This window comes from Symphalangus syndactylus, chromosome 22, assembly GCF_028878055.3.
Source record: "Symphalangus syndactylus isolate Jambi chromosome 22, NHGRI_mSymSyn1-v2.1_pri, whole genome shotgun sequence".
Classification (NCBI taxonomy): domain Eukaryota; kingdom Metazoa; phylum Chordata; class Mammalia; order Primates; family Hylobatidae; genus Symphalangus; species Symphalangus syndactylus.
Window position 1 is genome coordinate 76,015,303 of NC_072444.2, and position 17,599 is coordinate 76,032,901.

The 17,599-nt window shown below is 51.6% G+C and overlaps 1 protein-coding gene across 4 annotated transcripts in view; it reads right to left on the reverse strand.

Moving 5' to 3' along the window:
- The window catches only part of DNAAF5 (dynein axonemal assembly factor 5), an 87,808-nt gene that overhangs the window by 17,445 nt on the left and 52,764 nt on the right, over positions 1-17,599 (reverse strand). For 2 of the 4 annotated variants that reach the window (XM_063631020.1, XM_063631021.1), the window contains exons 12-13: positions 14,585-14,776; positions 5,471-5,541 (exon numbers count right to left, since the gene is read on the reverse strand). In XM_063631020.1, the coding sequence (XP_063487090.1) occupies positions 5,471-5,541; positions 14,585-14,776 (263 nt within the window). Of the gene's footprint in view, positions 1-5,439; positions 5,542-8,704; positions 9,664-14,584; positions 14,777-17,599 lie in introns of those variants that run through there. The other 2 variants (XM_063631022.1, XM_055260849.2) reach the window with 2 other exon arrangements.

Consider the following 17,599-nt stretch of genomic DNA (forward strand, 5'->3'; position numbering starts at 1 on the left):
CTTAACAACATGGTGAAACCCCGTCTCTACTAAAAATGTAAAAATTAGCCGGATGTGGAGGTGCACGCCTGTAATCGCAGCTACTTGGGAGGCTGGGGCAGGAGAATCGCTTGAACCGGGGAGGAGGAGGTTGCAGTGAGCCAAGATTGTGCCACTGCACTCCAGCCTGGGCGACAGGGCGAGACTCCCTCTCAAAAAAAAAAAAAAAAAAAAAGCTTTTAAAATGATAAACAACTCAAAGTTTGGAAAAGGAAAAGATAAGGTAATCGGCGGGGCGCAGGGGCTCACGCAGTAATCCCAGCACTTTGGGAGGTCCAGGTGGGTGAATCGTTTGAGGTCAGGAGTTTGAGACCAGCCTGGCCAATGTGGTGAAACTCCGTCTCTACTAAAAATACAAAAATTAGCTGGGCGTGGTGGCGGGCGCCTGTAGCCCCAGCTATTCAGGAGGCTGAGGCAGGAGAATCGCTGGAACCCGTGAGGCGGAGCTTGCAGTGAGCTGAGATCACACCACTGTACTCCAGCTTGGGCAACAGAGCGAGACTCTGTCTCAAAAAAAAAATAGAATTCTGGAAAATGTAGAGAAGTCAGGAGAAATATTCTATGTCTATAAGAACGTGTGGGGTACTGTGTAGTTTTGTTACATGCATAGATTGCATTCTGGAGACTGGTCAAGTCAGGGCTGTCAGAGGATCCATCGCCCGAATATCATATGTTGTACCCATTAAGTCATTTTACATCATCCACTCCCTTCTCCCTTCACCCTTCCGAGTCTCCACTGTCTATCATTCTCTATGTCCATGTGTTCACGTTTTCTAGCTCTCACTCATGAGTCAAAATATGTGGTATTTGACTTTCCGCACCTGGCTTGTTTCACTAAGACCATGGCCTCCAGTTCCATCCATGTTGCTGCGAAAGTCAGGATCTCGTTCTTTTTTTTTTTCGAGATGGAGTCTCGCTATGTCGCCCAGGCTGGAGTGCAGTGACACGATCTCAGCTCACAGCAAACTCCGCCTCCCGGGTTCCCACCATTCTCCTGCCTCAGCCTCCCGAGTAGCTGGGACTACAGGTGCCCGACACCTTGCCCAGCTAATTTTTTTTTTTTGTATTTTTAGTAGAGACGGGGTTTCACCATGTTAGCCAGGATGGTCTCAATCTCCTGACCTTGTGATCCACCTGCCTTGACCTCCCAAATTGCTGGGATTACAGGCGTGAGCCACTGCGCCGGGCCTTGTTTTGTTTTGTTTTTCAGAGATAGGGCCTTGTTCTGTCACCCAGGCTGTGGTGCAGTGGTGCAATCATAGCTCACTGCAGCTTCAAACCCCTGGGCTCAAGCGATCCTCCTGCCTCAGCCTCTTGACTAGTTGGGACTACAGGAGCATGTGAAAGTGCCTGGCTAATTAAAAAAAAATTTTTTTAGAGACGATGTCTCACTATGTTGCCCAGGCTAGTCTCAAACTCCTAGGCTCAAGCCATCCTGCCTCAGCCTCTCAAGTATCTGGGATTATAGGCATGAGGCACCGTGCCCGGCCAATATGGACATTTCAACACTATTAATTCTTCTAATCCATGAGCATGGGATGTTTTTCCATTTGTTTGTGTCATCTACAATTTCTTTCATCAGCGTTGGGTGGTTTTCCTCATACAGATCTTTCACCTCCTAAACTTATTCCTTGGTATTTTATTTTATTATTATTTTTTGAGACGGAGTCTCGCTCTGTTGCCCAGGCTGGAGTGCAGTGGCGCGATCTTGGCTCACTGCAACCTCCGCCTCCCAGGTTCAAGCGATTCTCCTGCCTCAGCCTCCTGAGTAGCTGGGACTACAGGCTCCCGCCACCACGCCTGGCTAATTTTTTTTTGTATTTTTAGTAGAGATGGATTTCACCCTGTTAGCCAGGATGGTCTCGATCTCCTGACTTCGTGATCCACCCGCTTCGGCCTCCCAAAGTGCTGGGATTACAGGCGTGAGCCACGGCACCCGGTCGGTGTTTTATTTTTTTGTAGCTATTATAAGTGTGATTGCCTTGATTTCTTTCTCAGCTAGATCGTTATTGATGGATACGAATACTACTGATTTGTGTATGTTGATTTTGTATTCTGCAGCTTAACTGCATTCATCACATCTAAGAGCTTTTTGGTGGAAGGTTTTCGAGGTATATGATCATATCATCAGCAAATGGGGATAATTTGACTTATTTTCCAATTTAGATGCCTTTTATTTCTTTCTCTTGCCTGATTGCTCTGGCTAGGATGAAAGATTTATCTTTAGAGAAAATTTAACTAAGTTCTCAGGCTAGTGAGGAGGCACCTGCTAGCGGAAAATCAAGTGCTCAGTAAAGGACACCGCCCGGCCTGCTTCCACCCGGAGGAGAGCCTCCAAGAGCACTCAGGCTGAGCCTGTGTCTTCCACGCTTAGCCAGGTGACTGTTTTTGAAGTTTGACATTTTTCATTATAAAAACTCATGCAGAATTCACACATACACAAGTAGAATATTATAATAAACATTAAGAGTTTCCATATAGTCATCACTGATTTGGTGATTTAAAAAGGAGTAGGCAGGCCGGGTGCGGTGGCTCACGCTTGTAATCCCAGCACTTTGGGAGGCCGAGGCGGGCGAATCACGAGGTCAGGAGATCGAGACCACGGTGAAACCCCGTCTCTACTAAAAATACAAAAAATCAGCAGGGCGTGGTGGCGGGCGCCTGTAGTCCCAGCTACTCGGAGAGGCTGAGGCAGGAGAATGGCGTGAACCCGGGAGGCGGAGCCTGCAGTGAGCCGAGATTGCGCCACTGCACTCCAGCCTGGGCGACAGAGCGAGACTCCGTCTCAAGAAAAAAAAAAAAAAAAGGAGTAGGCTGGGCACAGCGGCTCATGCCTGTCCTCCCCGCACTTTGGGAGGCTGAGGTAGGAGGTTCATTTCAGCCCAAGAGTTCAAGACCAGTCTGGGCAACATAGTGAGAACTCGTCTCTACTAAAAATAAAAAATTAGCTGGGGGTGGTGGTGTGCATCTGTAGTCCCAGTTACTCCGGAGGCTGAGGTGGGAGGATTGCTTGAGCTTGGGAGGTTGGGGCTGCAGTGAGCTATGATGGCGTCCTTGCCCTCCAGCCTGGGTGACAGAGTGAGACCCTGTCTCAAAGGAAAAAAAAAAAGGACTATAGAACAGCTTTGCCCGTTCTCGAGTTCCATATAAATTATATGGATGCAGTCTTTTCTCACTGGCCTGGTATCTGTGAGAGCTGTCCCCGTTGCAGTGTGCCCTGTCATTTGATGGCAGAATCGTTTTCTGTTGTATGGATAGACTGTAGTTTGTTTATACTGCAGATGGACTGTCGATGGACATTTGGGTTTTTTCCAATTTGGGGCTAGAATAAAGCTGCTATGAGCACTTGGTTACAAGTCTCTGCATTTTCATTTCTCAATAAGACAAGTTTTGTTTGTTTGCTTTGAGATGGGGTCTTGTTCTGTCACCCAGGCTGGAGTGCCATGATGCCATCAAGACCCACTGCAGCCTCCACTGTCAGGTTCAAGCAATCCTCCTGCCTCAGCCTCCCACAGTGTTGCGATTACAGCCGTGGGCCACCACACCCCGCCCAAGACAACTTTCTGATAAAGCTTTTGCTTTGACATCCGGAACACCCTTCCCTGGGACAGGGGTTCGCGATACAGAAGAAACAAGTGTGCTGACTTGTGAGCTGAGAACAGCATCAGGTGTCAGCGAGGCTTCGATTACAGGTTAGTCTCAGCCGAGTTGTTTTTGACTGGGTACTAAATACGTGCACTAAAAGTAAATTCCATGGTACCGAGAGGAGTAAATTCCATGGTACCAAGAGGTAAAGACTGGACTCTCACTCCAGTCCCTGGGGCACTCAGGTCCCTTCTCCAGAGGCCTCACTGTTCAACTGCTTTCTTTTGTCCCCCCCAGAAATTTTTTATGCATAAGCAAAAGAGGCAGCTCCCCCCCCCGCTTTTTTTTTTTTCAGACGGAGTCTCACTTTGTCACCCAGGCTGGAGTGCAGTGGCGAGATCTCAGCTCACCACAACCTCTGCCTCCCAGGTTCAAGCAATTCTCCTGCCTCAGCCTCCCAAGTAGCTGGGATTACAGGCACGCGCCACCACACCCAGCTGATTTTTGTAGTTTTACTATAGACGGGGTTTCACTATGTTAGCCAGGCTGGTCTCGAACTGCTGACATCGTGATCCGCCCACCTCGGCCTCACAAAGTGCTGGGATTACAGGCGTGAGCCACCATGCCCGGCCTGTGCTCCTTGTTTTTTAAAATTAACAATGTGTTTTGGAGATCATCCCATCCTGATATAGAAGGCTGTCTTTGGCTACAAAAAGGTGAGTGTTTTTTCTTCAACCAACCAGCTCCCACCCTCCAGTAACCTCAGCTCTTCATTTAGGTCACAGAAAGGGGATTACAGAGGGAAGCAGAAGTTGCCTTTGAATCACAGTGTAGGTAAGAACAAATAGATGAGTTATTTTTACTTATTTATTTTTTTGAGACAGAGTCTCACTCTGTCACCCAGGCTGGAGTGCAGTGGCGTGATCTCAGCTCACCATAACGTCCATCTCCTGGGTTCAAGCAATTCTCTCACCTCAGCTTACTGAGAAGCTGTGATACAGGTGCCCCCACCGCCACGCCCAGCTAATTTTTGTATTTTTAGTATAGATGAAACTTTCTTGGCCAGGCTGGTCTTGAACTCCTGACCTCAAGTGATCCACCAGCCTTTGGTTTCCCGAAGTGCTGGGATTACAGGCGTGAGCCACCGTGCCTGGCCTATGACAACGGCTTTTTGTTTGTTTGTTTGAGATAGGGTCTCGCACGATCGCCCAGGTTGGAGTGCAGTGGTGTGATCATAGCTCACTGCAGCCTCAACATCCCAGGCCCAGGAGACCCTCCCACCTCTGCCTCCCGAGTAGCTGGAATTACAGGTACGCATCAACATGCCTGGTTAGTTTTTTTTTTTTAATTTTTTGTAGAGACAGGGTCTCCTTATGATTCCCAAGCTGGGCTCAAGCGACCCTCCCACCTCGGCCTCCCAAAGTGCTGGGATTACAGGCGTGAGCCACTGTGCCTGGCGACAACAGCTTTTTGAGCTTCCGAAACTGAAGCCTTTGTGTCCTTGGGTTAGGCAAAGATTTCCTAGATATAACACCAAAAGCACAATCCATTAAAAAAGAAACTGATAAATTAGACTCCATTCAAAATAAAAAGCTTATCTTCTTCAAAAGACATTGTTAAAATAATGAAAAGACAAGCTATAGAATGAGAGAAAATATCTGCAAATCATATATATATGATAAAGGACTTATACCTAGAATATATGAAGAATTCTCAATATTCAGCAAGAACACAATCCAGTTTTGTCTAAATGGGCAAGATATTTCTATTAGTCCGTTCTCACATTGCCATAAAGAACGACCTGAGACTGGCTTGTTTATGAAGAAAAGAAATTTAATTGACTCACAGTTCTGCATGGCTGGGGAGGCCTCAGGAGACTTCCAATCATGGCAGAAGGTGAAGGGGAACCAGGAACATCTTCACATGACGACAGGAGAGAGAAGGCACACTTTTAAACGACCAGATCTCAAAAGAACTCACTATCACGAGAACAGCAAGGGAGAAATCCATCCCCATGATCCAATCACCTCCCACCAGGTCCCTCCCCCAACACTGGGAATTAAAGTTCAACACGAGATTTGGGTGGGAAACTGAGCCAAATCATGTCAATATTTAAAAAGACTCTTCACCAAAAAAGATACACAGATGGCAAATAAGCTTATGAAAAGATGCTCAGCATCATTAGACATTAGGGAAATGCAAACTAAAACCATAATGAGATACCACCACATACCTATTAAAATGCCTAAAATTAAAAACTGATTAGCTAGTGTTGGCAAATATGAGAGGAACTGGAATTCTTGCACAGGGCTGGTGGAAATAGTCCCACCAGTCTGGAAAATAGATCAGTAGTTTCTTAAAAATTTAGTAGACATCTATCGTGACTGCCATTCTACTAGATGTTTATCTAACAGAAGTGAAAGTACCTATCCATACAAAGACGTGTACACAAATGTTGGAAGAAGCTTTATTTGTAATAGCCAAAACCTGGAAGGAGCTCAAACACACGTCAACAGCTGAGTGGGTGAACACACTGTGGCTTATCTATAGAATGGAATATTACGCAGCAGCGAAAAGGAATGAACTATTGATGGACACCCCAACATGGATGGACCTCAAAACTGCTGAATGAAAGAAGCAAGACAAAAAAAGTACAATTGTATTAATCCATTCATGTATGATTTACAAAATTTATTTTTTTAAACAAGGTCTCACTCCCCTTGCCCAGGCTAGAGTGCAGTGGTGCAATCTTGGGTAACTGCAGCTTTGATTTCTCATACTCGGGTGATTCTCCCATCTCAGACTCCTGAGTAGCTGAGACTACAGGTGTGCACCACCATGCCCACTCATTTTTAAAATTTTTTTATAGAAACGGGGTTTCCCAATGCTGCCCAGGCTGGTCTTGAATTCCTGGCCTCAAGAGATCCGCCCGCCTTGGCCTCCCAAAGTGCTGGGATTACAGGCATGAGCCACCACCACGCCAGGCTCATTTAAAAAATTTTTAGTAGAGATGGGGTCGCCCTCTGTTCCCCAGGCTGGTCTCGAACTCCGGGGCTCAAGTGATCCTCTCCACTCAGCATCCCAAAATGCTGGATTTTACAGACATGAACCACCACACCCAGCCCATAAAAATTTCAAAGAATTAAGTGGAGAGGGACGTAATGCCTCTTGGGTGTCTATGAACCCTTGTAGGCTGGGTTTCCGTCTTTCTCTGAACATACGCACCTGTGGACGTGCCAGGTCCCTGGGAGCTCCCTTACAGATGTGTGGAGACGGAGCGGCAGTGCTGATGTCTCTTCCCATGCTGTGGCCCCAGCATGCAGGCTGAGGGACCGTCCAGGGGTTGGTGCATCTGCGTCCGAGGGGTTGAGGGGCCCCTCACATATGTGTCCTCTTGGGCAAGCTCCCTGCCATTCATTTCTGGTTCTTGTGACAGAGACAGATGACGGAGCCTTGTGCTGGATGTGAGCTGGATGGGAACTGCTTGGTGCACAGGTGGGGGTCCTTCCAGTCCGCAGCCTCAGAATCACCTGCAGGGCTGACTGCAGCCCACCCGTCTCTGCCTCAGTAGGTCTGGCCTGAGGCCCTGCAATGTGCATTTCTAACAAGCTTCCAGGTGAGGCTGCTGCCACTGGCTCCGTCGCCACTGAGGACCACCGACCCAGGGGCTCTTAAGGGCCCTTCAAGGACATGGCAGAAGCCACAGAGGTCAAAGGGCACACAAGGAAGAGGTAGAAGACCACCCCTGAGGGCCCCTGAAATCCCCGTGGCCACCAGTTACAGAAGGTGGCGCAGGGAGCAGGAGTGACGGTGCAGCTCTGAAGGGGACCAGAGGGTGGCGAGGGTGTCTAGGGCAGGGGATGTGAGTGCATGGGGCAGGCTCAGCCATACATGCTGACCTCCCAACCTGGACACTCCAGCCATCCCCAAGGCTGAACTCCCCCAACCCTGACACCCCCCAGGGGTGACCTCCCCTAACCCAGACACCCCCAAAGAGTGACCTCCTTCCACCCTGACACCCCCCAAGGCTGACCTCCCCCAAGCCAGACATCCCCCAACCCAGACACCCCACAAGGCTGACCTTCCCCCACCCTGATACCCCCCAAGGCTGAACTCTCCCAAGGCTGACCTCCTCCAGCCCAAACACCACAAGGCTGACCTCCACCAACCCAGGCACCCCCCAGGGCTGACCTCCCCCGACCCTGACACCCCCCGAGGTTGACTTCCCTCAACCCAGACACCCCCCAAGGCTGACCTCTCCACCCCAGTGTCCCCCCCAGGCTGGCCTCCCACAACCTGGACACCCCAGCCACCCCCAAGGCTGACCTCCCCCACCCAGACAAACCCAAAGGTGACCTTCCTCCACCCGGACAAAACACCCTCCACCAAGGTTGACGTCCCCCAACTCTGAAACCACCCCCCATCCAGATTGACCTCTCTGCACCTGGAAACCCCAGCTGCCAACCAAGGCTGACCTCCCCCTACCCAGACACCCCCAAGGCTGGCCTGCCCCCACCCTGATGTCCCCCAAGGCTGACCTCACCCGACCCTGACACCCCCCAAGGCTGACGTCCCCCAACCCAGACATCCCCCCAAGGCTGACCTCCCCCGACCCAGACATCCCCCCAAGGCTGACCTCCCCCGACCCAGACATCCCCCCAAGGCTGACCTCCCCCGACCCTGACACCCCCCAAGGCTGACCTCCCCCGACCCAGACATCCCCCCAAGGCTGACCTCCCCCTACCCTGACACCCCCCAAGGGTGGCCTGCCCCCACCCTGATGCCCCCCCCAAGGCTGACCTCACCCGACCCTGACACCCCCTAAGGCTGACCTCCCCCAACCCTGACACTCCTCAAGGCTGGCCTGCCCCCACCCTGATGCCCCAGCCCCTCTCAAGGTGAGTCCCATGGGGCCCTCCTTACCGGGGGTGTTGCCCGAATGTGTTGGGAGCTCCTGCCCCCTGGTGTCCAGAGGGGACACTACGACACCCCGCAGAGGAACCCTGGAATTCTAGAGGCTGGGATCTCTGCCTGACATGTTCGGTTAGTTACCAACCCACAAAGTCAGGCATATACAATCTTTATAACAAATATTTTTAATTAAATTTTCAAACATGAAAGTATAAATGTTAATATTTGTTGAAAAATATACACAGCATTTCCCCCTTGTGTGAACACAATGGCTTACGGTAACAATACCCACTTACAATGAGATCTTTTAGGCACTTGGGTGTAAAATGTGCGAGAGGGAAATACAAGTTTACTTTCTTGCTGCCTATAGGGGCAACCAAAATTAGATCTGATGAAATATCATTTTCAACACTTGTTAGCATTACCGACTTAAAATATATGGTGACCAAATATATAACCTTTAAAGTCCCAGTATATAAAACAGAAGAAATTTGATAAGTTGTTAAGATTCCAAATTCCTTTTAGTCTGTTCACTGAGATATTAAATTTCAGGAGACAAAACCCAAAAAGAGATTTCATTTCTTTATAATCACTTTGGCTTTCTTCTTTTTTGTTAAATAGGTAAAAACTTTCTTGGTGGGCATCTAAGCAGGATGGAACCGATAATTCATGAACCCAGCTGCGCACGTGAGGCTTAAAAACTAAGATGATGCTGATTTGGCTGCAGGAGGAGCAGCTGCGATTTACTTTTAATTTCAAATCAGCTATAGACGTTTGGGAGACCTCTTGATGAACGGAACAAATCACATAAAATGCAGAATCCACTCAGAGGCTGTTATTCCAGGGGAAGAGCAGACAGGTGTCCTGAGGAGTACATTCTTGCTGTCACAGTCTTGCTGCTGGCACAGAGGTGCCTTGTTTATGAGATTTAAAGGCCACAAACTCCGGCTCAGGTGGGGACGAGGGTGTGCTGTGGTTTGCACCAGTGTGGTCACTGCGTGGCCGGCACGGCCTGCACATGCTGCAGGAGCTGCTCGCAGTAGGTGGCCGAGCGGTGCTTGTGGATGACGGCCTCCGTCTCCCTCACCAGGAGATCTGGGAACAGCCCGCTGCCCTCTTTGAGGACCTCTGTAAAACAGCAAAACACCTTGAACATGCCAGAAATAAACATGAAACCAATCTTACTTCTCGTGCAAATCGGCTTCATATTAAAGTTCAAGCATCTGTAAAAGCATTCGCAAATGACCTGACATTGTTGGGTGGATACACAGTAGTCACAGTGTGGATACGAGTGATCTGACTCACAATGTGGGTACAAATGACCTGACGCTGCTGGACGGGTGCACAGTAGTCACAATGTGGATACGAATGACCTGATCCTGCTGGATGGGTGCCCAGCAGTCATAATGTGGATACAAGTGACCTCACGCTGCTGGCCACGTGCACGGCAGTCCCAACGTGGATACGAGCGACCTGATGGGGCAGATGGGTACACGGCAGTCATAACGTGGATACAAGTGAGATGACACTCTGGATGGGTGGACAGCAGTCAGAATGTGGATACAAATGACCTGAGTCACAACGTGGAGACAAGTGACCTCATGCTGCATGGCGGTCCCTATGTGAATATGAGGAACCTGATGCTGCTGGGTGGGTGCACGGCAGTCACAACGTGGATTCAAAGAACTTAAAATCGCCTCCTGGCAGTTGTTGGCAGACCATGAAATGATGTCCTGCAGTCTTCAGGTGGCATTTTGGGGCTTAGAACAGGTCTCACAGGAGCAAATAAACAGGCTAGGAAAAACAGACGACTTTCTTAACCAATTTGCTGATGCCAATTCACCTGCCGCAGTGACTGCAAACCTCCCACGGGCCAGGCACCACCAACACGGCCGGAAATGAACCCACACTTAAGGAGAGTTCATCAGGAAGGTGTGGCCGATGATGAAAATCAGGAAGGCAAACGTGTCAGGGGCTCGTCGTGGTGTGTGTGATGGGGGCAGTGGGAGCTGCAGGGATGGGGGCCAGTAAGGGTCGGGCGTGTCTAGCTGAGGCAGGAAGGGGATGGGGAGGTTGCTGCGGTGGCTGGGGAGCCTATCAGATTCTGCTGGGAGTTAAGAGGGGTCCCAGGAGGACCTCAAGGTGTCTGCCTTCGGTCTTGAGGACAGATGGCCACTGAGCCACTGAGGGTGGGGGGACCCGGCAGGCAGAGTCAGGGAGGGGGGTAGTGGCCCAGGGTTCGGCACCAGGCAGCCACACTCGTGTGTGGAGCTGAGGGCAGGGTGGCATTGAGGGTGGCGTGGAGGATGGCATGGAGGCCAGAAGAGCTCTGAGGGAGCGGTGCAGACACAGCAGAGGAGCAGTGCGGGGGCCCACATGGGTGAAGGTAAGACCAGGAGGCTGAGCACGGGTGTCCTGCAGCCAGAGGAGGGCGCGTGGCCGCCAGCTGTGCCTGACGCTGCTCAGAGGTGCAGGCAGGTGGACGGCCACGGATGCCTGCCATGGGCCCAGGGCCTTGAGGGGTAAGGCGGGCTGCTTCCAGGGAGCCTGCTGCCAGGCGGACGTGTGATGGGGGAGGTGGGGGTCGGCGTCCAGGATATCTGTGTTTCGTTTTTTTAAAGACAACAGAAAGAATGGTCTGGACCGTGCAGTGGGGAAGGGAGATGCCCTGTGCAGTCCTCGGGAGGCGAGAGGGCCGGGGCTGCAGGCTCAGCTGTGCACAGGGGCACTGGTCTCCTCGGCCTAGAAAGGTCCTGAGGGCGAGTGGGGCTGAGGCTGAGGGTAGGGGAAGCTCAGAACTCGGGCTGATGGTGCGTAGTGCAGGGCAGGAGAGCTGGGAGGGTGTAGGCAGGGCTGGGATTTGCCAGGGAGTGTGGGGAGCTGGGGGTGCGGGGTGGATCTGGCAGGACAGGCCTGCGCATGAGCTGCTGTCCTCCTTTTAAACAATTTCCAATTGGTCTCCCATTCGCAGCTTCTTTCCGTGACCTGGAGAGAGCACCGGCCCCGCCGTGGGTCGATGGGCTCTGGGGCTCCCTCCCTGGCTGACAACCTGATTCCACGACTCAAGGCAGGGGCTCCCAACATGTGCTCCAAGGCCCTCGGGTTCCCCAGGGGGTACCCTTCAGGGGGTCTGTGAGTCAAAGCCAGGTTCGTGGTCACACGCAGAGCACGCCTGGCCTGTCACTGTGCTCACACCTGCGCAGATGCGGGAGCAGCTGAGGCCCGCGCCCCCTGCCACACTCACCCTTGAGCACACGGCTTCACCTGCCACACTCACCCTCGAGCACACGGCTTCCACCTGCGAGTGGTCACCAGATGCCCCGCTTCACACTGAGGACCAGGGTCGTGCAGCTGAGCTGCTTTTTCCAGGAAGAATGACGGACGGACGGGCAGTGCACCCACCCTGGCTGTGCCGACGCGGGATCTGGCAGAGCATGGCGTGAAAGTGAACAGCCCGAGTCCCTCCCAGAACAACTGACAGGGTTTGTGGCCGAGGATACAAGTCAAGCTCTCACACAAAAAATCAGAATTATCCAAAGCTTGGCCCTGCCACCACAAGCCTGGACTCTTCTGAGCCTGGTGCCAATGCAGGGGAGTTTCTGATGTTGCCTAACGGGACGCAGCCACGCCAGGACGATCAGTTTCTGACGCCGCGTGACGGGACGTGGCCACGCCAGGAAGGTCCGAGTTTCTGACGTTGCGTGACAGGACGTGGCCACGCCAGGAAGGTCCGAGTTTCTGACGTTGCGTGACAGGACGTGGCCATGCCAGGAAGGTCCGAGTTTCTGACGCCGTGTGACGGGACGTGGCCACGCCACGAAAGTCCGAGTTTCTGACGTTGCGTGACAGGATGTGGCCACGCCAGGAAGGTCCGAGTTTCTGACGCCGCGTGACGGGACGTGGCCACGCCACGAAGGTCCGAGTTTCTGATGTTGAGTAACGGGACGTGGCCACGCCACGAAAGTCCGAGTTTCTGACGTTGCGTAACGGGACGTGGCCACGCCAGGAAGGTCCGCGTTTCTGACGCCGCGTGACGGGACACAGCCACCCCAGGAAGATCTGACATCGCATAACGCGATGTGGCCACGCCGGGAGATGGGACGCAGCTGCGCCAGGAAGGTCCAAGTAGTATTTTCCAAAAGACGTCAAAAGGCAAAGTGAGCACATCGAGGCCCAAAGCTTCCACACAGCAAAGGGAACAGTGAGCAGAGGACGGTAGCCTCGCAGGGACGGCCCGCGGGTACGGGATGGGAGACGGTATCTGCGAACCGCCGCCTGACATGGATTAATCACTGGAATCTACGAGGAGCTCAGGCTCAACAGGAGACGATCTGATAATCCAATTAAAAATGGGTAAAAGACCTGAACAGACATTTCTCAAAAGACGGCATGGAAATGACAAACAGGCATCTGAAAAGGTGCCCAGCACCACCGCTCCTCAGAGAAATGCAGACAGAAACCACCGAGAGACGTCCTCTCACCGCAGTGAAAATGGCTGCTCTCCAAAGACGGGCAGAAACAAGTCCCGGCGCGGATGTGGAGACAAGGGAACCCTCACACGCCGCTGGTGGGAATGTAAACGAGAACGGCTTGGAGAACAGTCTGTGGGTCCCTCAAAAAACTAAAAATAGAGCCCCATACAGTCCAGCAATCCCACTCCTGGGCATATACCCAAAAGAGAGGAAATCAGCTATGGGGGAGAGCTGCACGCGCACGCCGACCGCCCCACCGTTCCCAGCGGCCAAGGTTTGGAAGCAACTAGGTGTCCACGGACAGATGAACGGAGAAGGAAAAGTGGCACATACACAGTGGAATATTACTCAGCCACAAAAGAAATGAGATCCAGTCACTGGAACAACATGGAGGGAAGTAGAGGTCGCTATGTTAAGTGAAATAAGTCAGGCACAGAAGGACAAATTCCGCACGTTCTCATTTGTGGGAGCTAAAAATAAAAATAATTGAACTCATGGAGATAGAGCAGAAGGATGGTTCCCAGAGGCTCGGAAGGGGAACGGGGCCGGGGGGAGAGGTGCGGATGGTTAATGGATACAAAAACAGAACGAATAAGAGCTAGTATTTGATAGCACAACAGGGTGACTGGTCAACAATTTATCACACATTTAAACATAACGAAAAGTATCACTGAATTATTTGTAACACAAAGAAAGGGTAAGTGTTTGAAGTGACGGGGACCCCATTTCCCCAATGTGATCACACACACTGCATGCCTGTATCACAGTATCACACGTGCCTTATAAAGATATACACCTACTGTGTACCCACAAAAATTAAAAATACAAATTTTATTTTAAAAAAAAGCAAAATCATTACGTTCACCACCAACAACAAAACAAAACAAAACAAAAAAAAAGAAAAAAAAGCAAATCATTACATTCCAAGTGCGAGATGGACCAGCGGATTTTAATGCACTGAGCGTGGAAGGCTCTGTGGTGTGGCCTCAGGCCCTGTGCTGTGAGTGACCTTCAAGGGACGGCCCGTGTCGCTGTTGGCGTGGTACCGAAGAAGTCCCACGCCTATCTGAAAAGGCTACTAAAATACTCTTCTTTTGTCCAACTACACCTGAATCCACAGGCGAGGCCAGGTTATTTTCCACGTATTTCAACCAGAGCCATACACATCACGACTGACTGTATGGAAGATGTGAAAGTCCAGTGTCTTCCATCAAGCTACACATTTAAGACATTTGCAAAAATTGTTCTTGCAGATGATTTTGTTTCGGAAAATATTTTTCAAAAACAGAAGTCATCTGTATCAATATATACTGGGCTTACTATTGTTATTTTAAACAATTAAGAAATATTCTAGAATGCTCTCAATTTTGATTTCTGTTAGAGGAAATGTCAGCGGCTGTCACCACAAAGACAGCCGCTTTCAGGGCTTGCCAAGAACTCAAGAGTGTGCTAGGCTGGAGCTGAGGCCCCTCCTGTGCGCCAGGGCCCTGTGGCCGGTCACACGGTTCAGCCACAGAGGCCTGTGGCAGGCACTGCAAGCAGGCATTGGAACGAAGGCCAAGCTGTCGGAGTCTCACCTAAAATCGCATCCTGGATGGCCCTCTCTGGATCGTCAAGGTGAACCAGCAACTCTCGGTACAGGTACTGGACACTGCTCTGATAGTAGGACTTTCCGTCAGCACCTTTCACACACTGCAGCCAGGTGACCAAGGTGGAGGCAGCTGCCATCCTCACGTCGTTGGAAACGTCGTCTAGGCGTTTTAAGAGTTCTGGAAGGAGGGGGCGAGACAGGTGTGTGAGTCTAGAGCAGACATTTCACGTCTAAATGTCCACAAAGGCATTTAGTTCACACTCACATGGGACACCTGCCCTGGGGTCCTAGGAAACCCACACCTCACGGGAGACTCCGTGCATCTCGAGCCACATGCAAGGTGCTCCTGGTGACCTGGGACCCCTGAACCCCAGCCAACAGAGTGGAGGCGGCCCAGGCCCTGCTGCGGCCCCTGTAATAACCTGCCCTGCAGGCGCAAAGCCTCCCTGTAGCTGTAGCTGTGTGCTCACCTGGCCCTCTACCTCCCCGCAGCTGTGTGCTCACCTGGCCCTCCACCTCCTGCTCCCAGACGCTCAGATCCCTGAGCCGGCCACCCCACCCAGCTCCAACCCTGCCCTCCCACCAGAGCTGAGGACTCAGTGACAGACAACCCCCTACTGTGGTCAGTTTTCTGCTGCTGAAAACAGAAGGATGATCCTTCCCGACGGGTAGAAACTTATGAGGTTAATGGACATAATTTTTATCAAATTTATGCTTTTTTTCACATCATCTTAAAAAAATCTTTGGCACCCCCTTCTGTGCATCATCCGGAGATTCGCAGACAACCGAGTTGCAAAACCACTTGGAGGCTCATCTTCCCGACGCTGGGAGGGGCGGCTGCCCACGCCTGGCACGAGGCCCATCTTCCCGCTGCAGAGTTGGGCTGGGTCTCTGCTGCTTTTGCAACGTGGAGAGTATGATCCTCTCTCAGCAAGAGGTTCCTGTGTAATGAAAGGCATGAAAAACATCCAGAGTTCAGGCCATCCTACCAAGCCAGGCTTTGAGACAAGTAGGACCCAGTGGGTTAACTCCTGGCAGATGTCCAGGCGCTTCCCTGAGGGTTCCGGGCCCTGAGGGTGCTGGACCTTCCAGCCACCAAACACAGGCACCAAGGAGGAAGCCGCGGAGCGCATCCAGGCATTATAGCGCCAAACCCTGAAGCAGCCCTGCACGGCAGGTGCTCTCGCTGCACGGTGGGTGCCCTCGCTGCACGGGGGGTATGCTCACTGCACGGCAGGAGCCCTCGCCGCACAGTGGGTGCCCTCGCTGCACGTGTCTCAGGAGGAAGGACGGAGTCAGATGCTCAACTCACCCAAGGTCGTCCCGCTAGCAAACATCTATGGGCCCGGACAGGATCCTCGGAGGCCTCCTGCTGGCGCGGTCGACTATGGAATTGCACAGAGTGGCGCTGGCTATTGTGTTTTTACGATGGTCACTCCCTGGATGGCCTGCAGGTCCACTTTTGTACCAGTTTAGGGTTCCTTTCATGCACGACTAAGCCAGGCAGAATCGGCTCACACTGGCCTGTCTGCTGTTCACGTTTGTGTCTGTCTGTCCTGGGAGGCCTGGGTGCCTGTGCTCCCAACTCAGGACATCCTTTCCTTCCCCGCCGAGGAGGCCACGATTCGTCTGACACTTCACCCTGGGAAGCCCAGAGCTGGCACTAATGGGCAAGGAGCCTCTCAAGGAAACTTTTGTAGTGAAAATAAACGGGGGGCTGCGGCCCAGACGCCCAAACACGCTCCGACGCCCAAATGCGTGCAGCCTTTCTGCCGGCTCCTGTTTTAAAAAGTGAGTGAATTCCCAACAGTCGCATGGACTGAACTTGTTCCAGAGTCAGTGGGAACAGGATGTTTGTTACTAAAGAATAAAAACAGAAAAGCAAAGGTGAGAGAATGAGTGACAAAGACAACCGGACCTCAGTTCAGCAGGCGGTGGTTTTTCTGCCCAGCGCCGTGTGTAGTGTGAATCTGAAAATTCATGTCTGTCTCCAGTTCTGAAAGATTCTGAGGCACCATCTCTCCTCCATTCTCTTCTCCTGGGATTCAGAAAAGCCCGGGAGCCTCTCGGCCCACTTGGCGCCTCTCTCCATCCCGTGTCCTCCGCCCGCTCCAGGCCCCGCGTCCTTCTGTGTCCCATGTCCTCCGCCGGCTCCAGGCGGAATCTCGGGGAATTCCACATTCCTGGCTTTCATGTCACTAACTCTGTTTTCAGCCACATTCAGTCTAGAGTTGACCCAATGCACAGAGTGTGAAGTTCCGATGACTCCATTCATTTCCGGGAATTAGTAAGAACCATCTTTTAAAAACTGCTAAAGATTTCTGCCATAAATACACGAAGTATAGATAATCACATAAAGTAGAGCTCATCAGGAGAGCCTGAGTGGCTGCTTCCCGCCCACCCCATCCCCTTCCTCCCTCGCTGGGAAACTGCTTTCCTGACAGTAGCGCCAGCACGGCATTCCGTGTCACTGGACTCCCCAGCGATCGTTTCCGTTTCCATCTGTTCTTTATTTCTGCTTGTTTTCTTGTTGCTCAATTTGTTTTTTAGTGGATGTTGTTCTTTTAGCTTTTTGAGGATCTTAAACACGCCTCAAAAAAGGTAACTTTGAGGTGGTTCTATTATCGGCACTTCCTTCCCGGGCTGGGTACGAGGCCGCCCTTAGCGCCGGGACTCTGGTGTTCTGAGGCAGCAGTCCCCAACCTTTTTGGCAGCAGGGGCTGGTTTCATGGAAAACAATTTTCCATGGACCGGGGGGTGGGATGGTTTCGGGATGATTCACGTGCGTTACATTTATTGTAACGTTATTTCTATGACGACTACATTGTAACATATAAGAAGATAATTCTACAACTCATCATCATGTAGAATCAGTGGGAGCCTGAGCTTGTTTTCTGCAACTGGACGGTCCCATCTGGGGACGATGGGAGACAGTGATGGATCATCAGACGTTAGTTTCATACAGAGCGTCAGCCCGGATCCCTCACATGCACGGTTCACA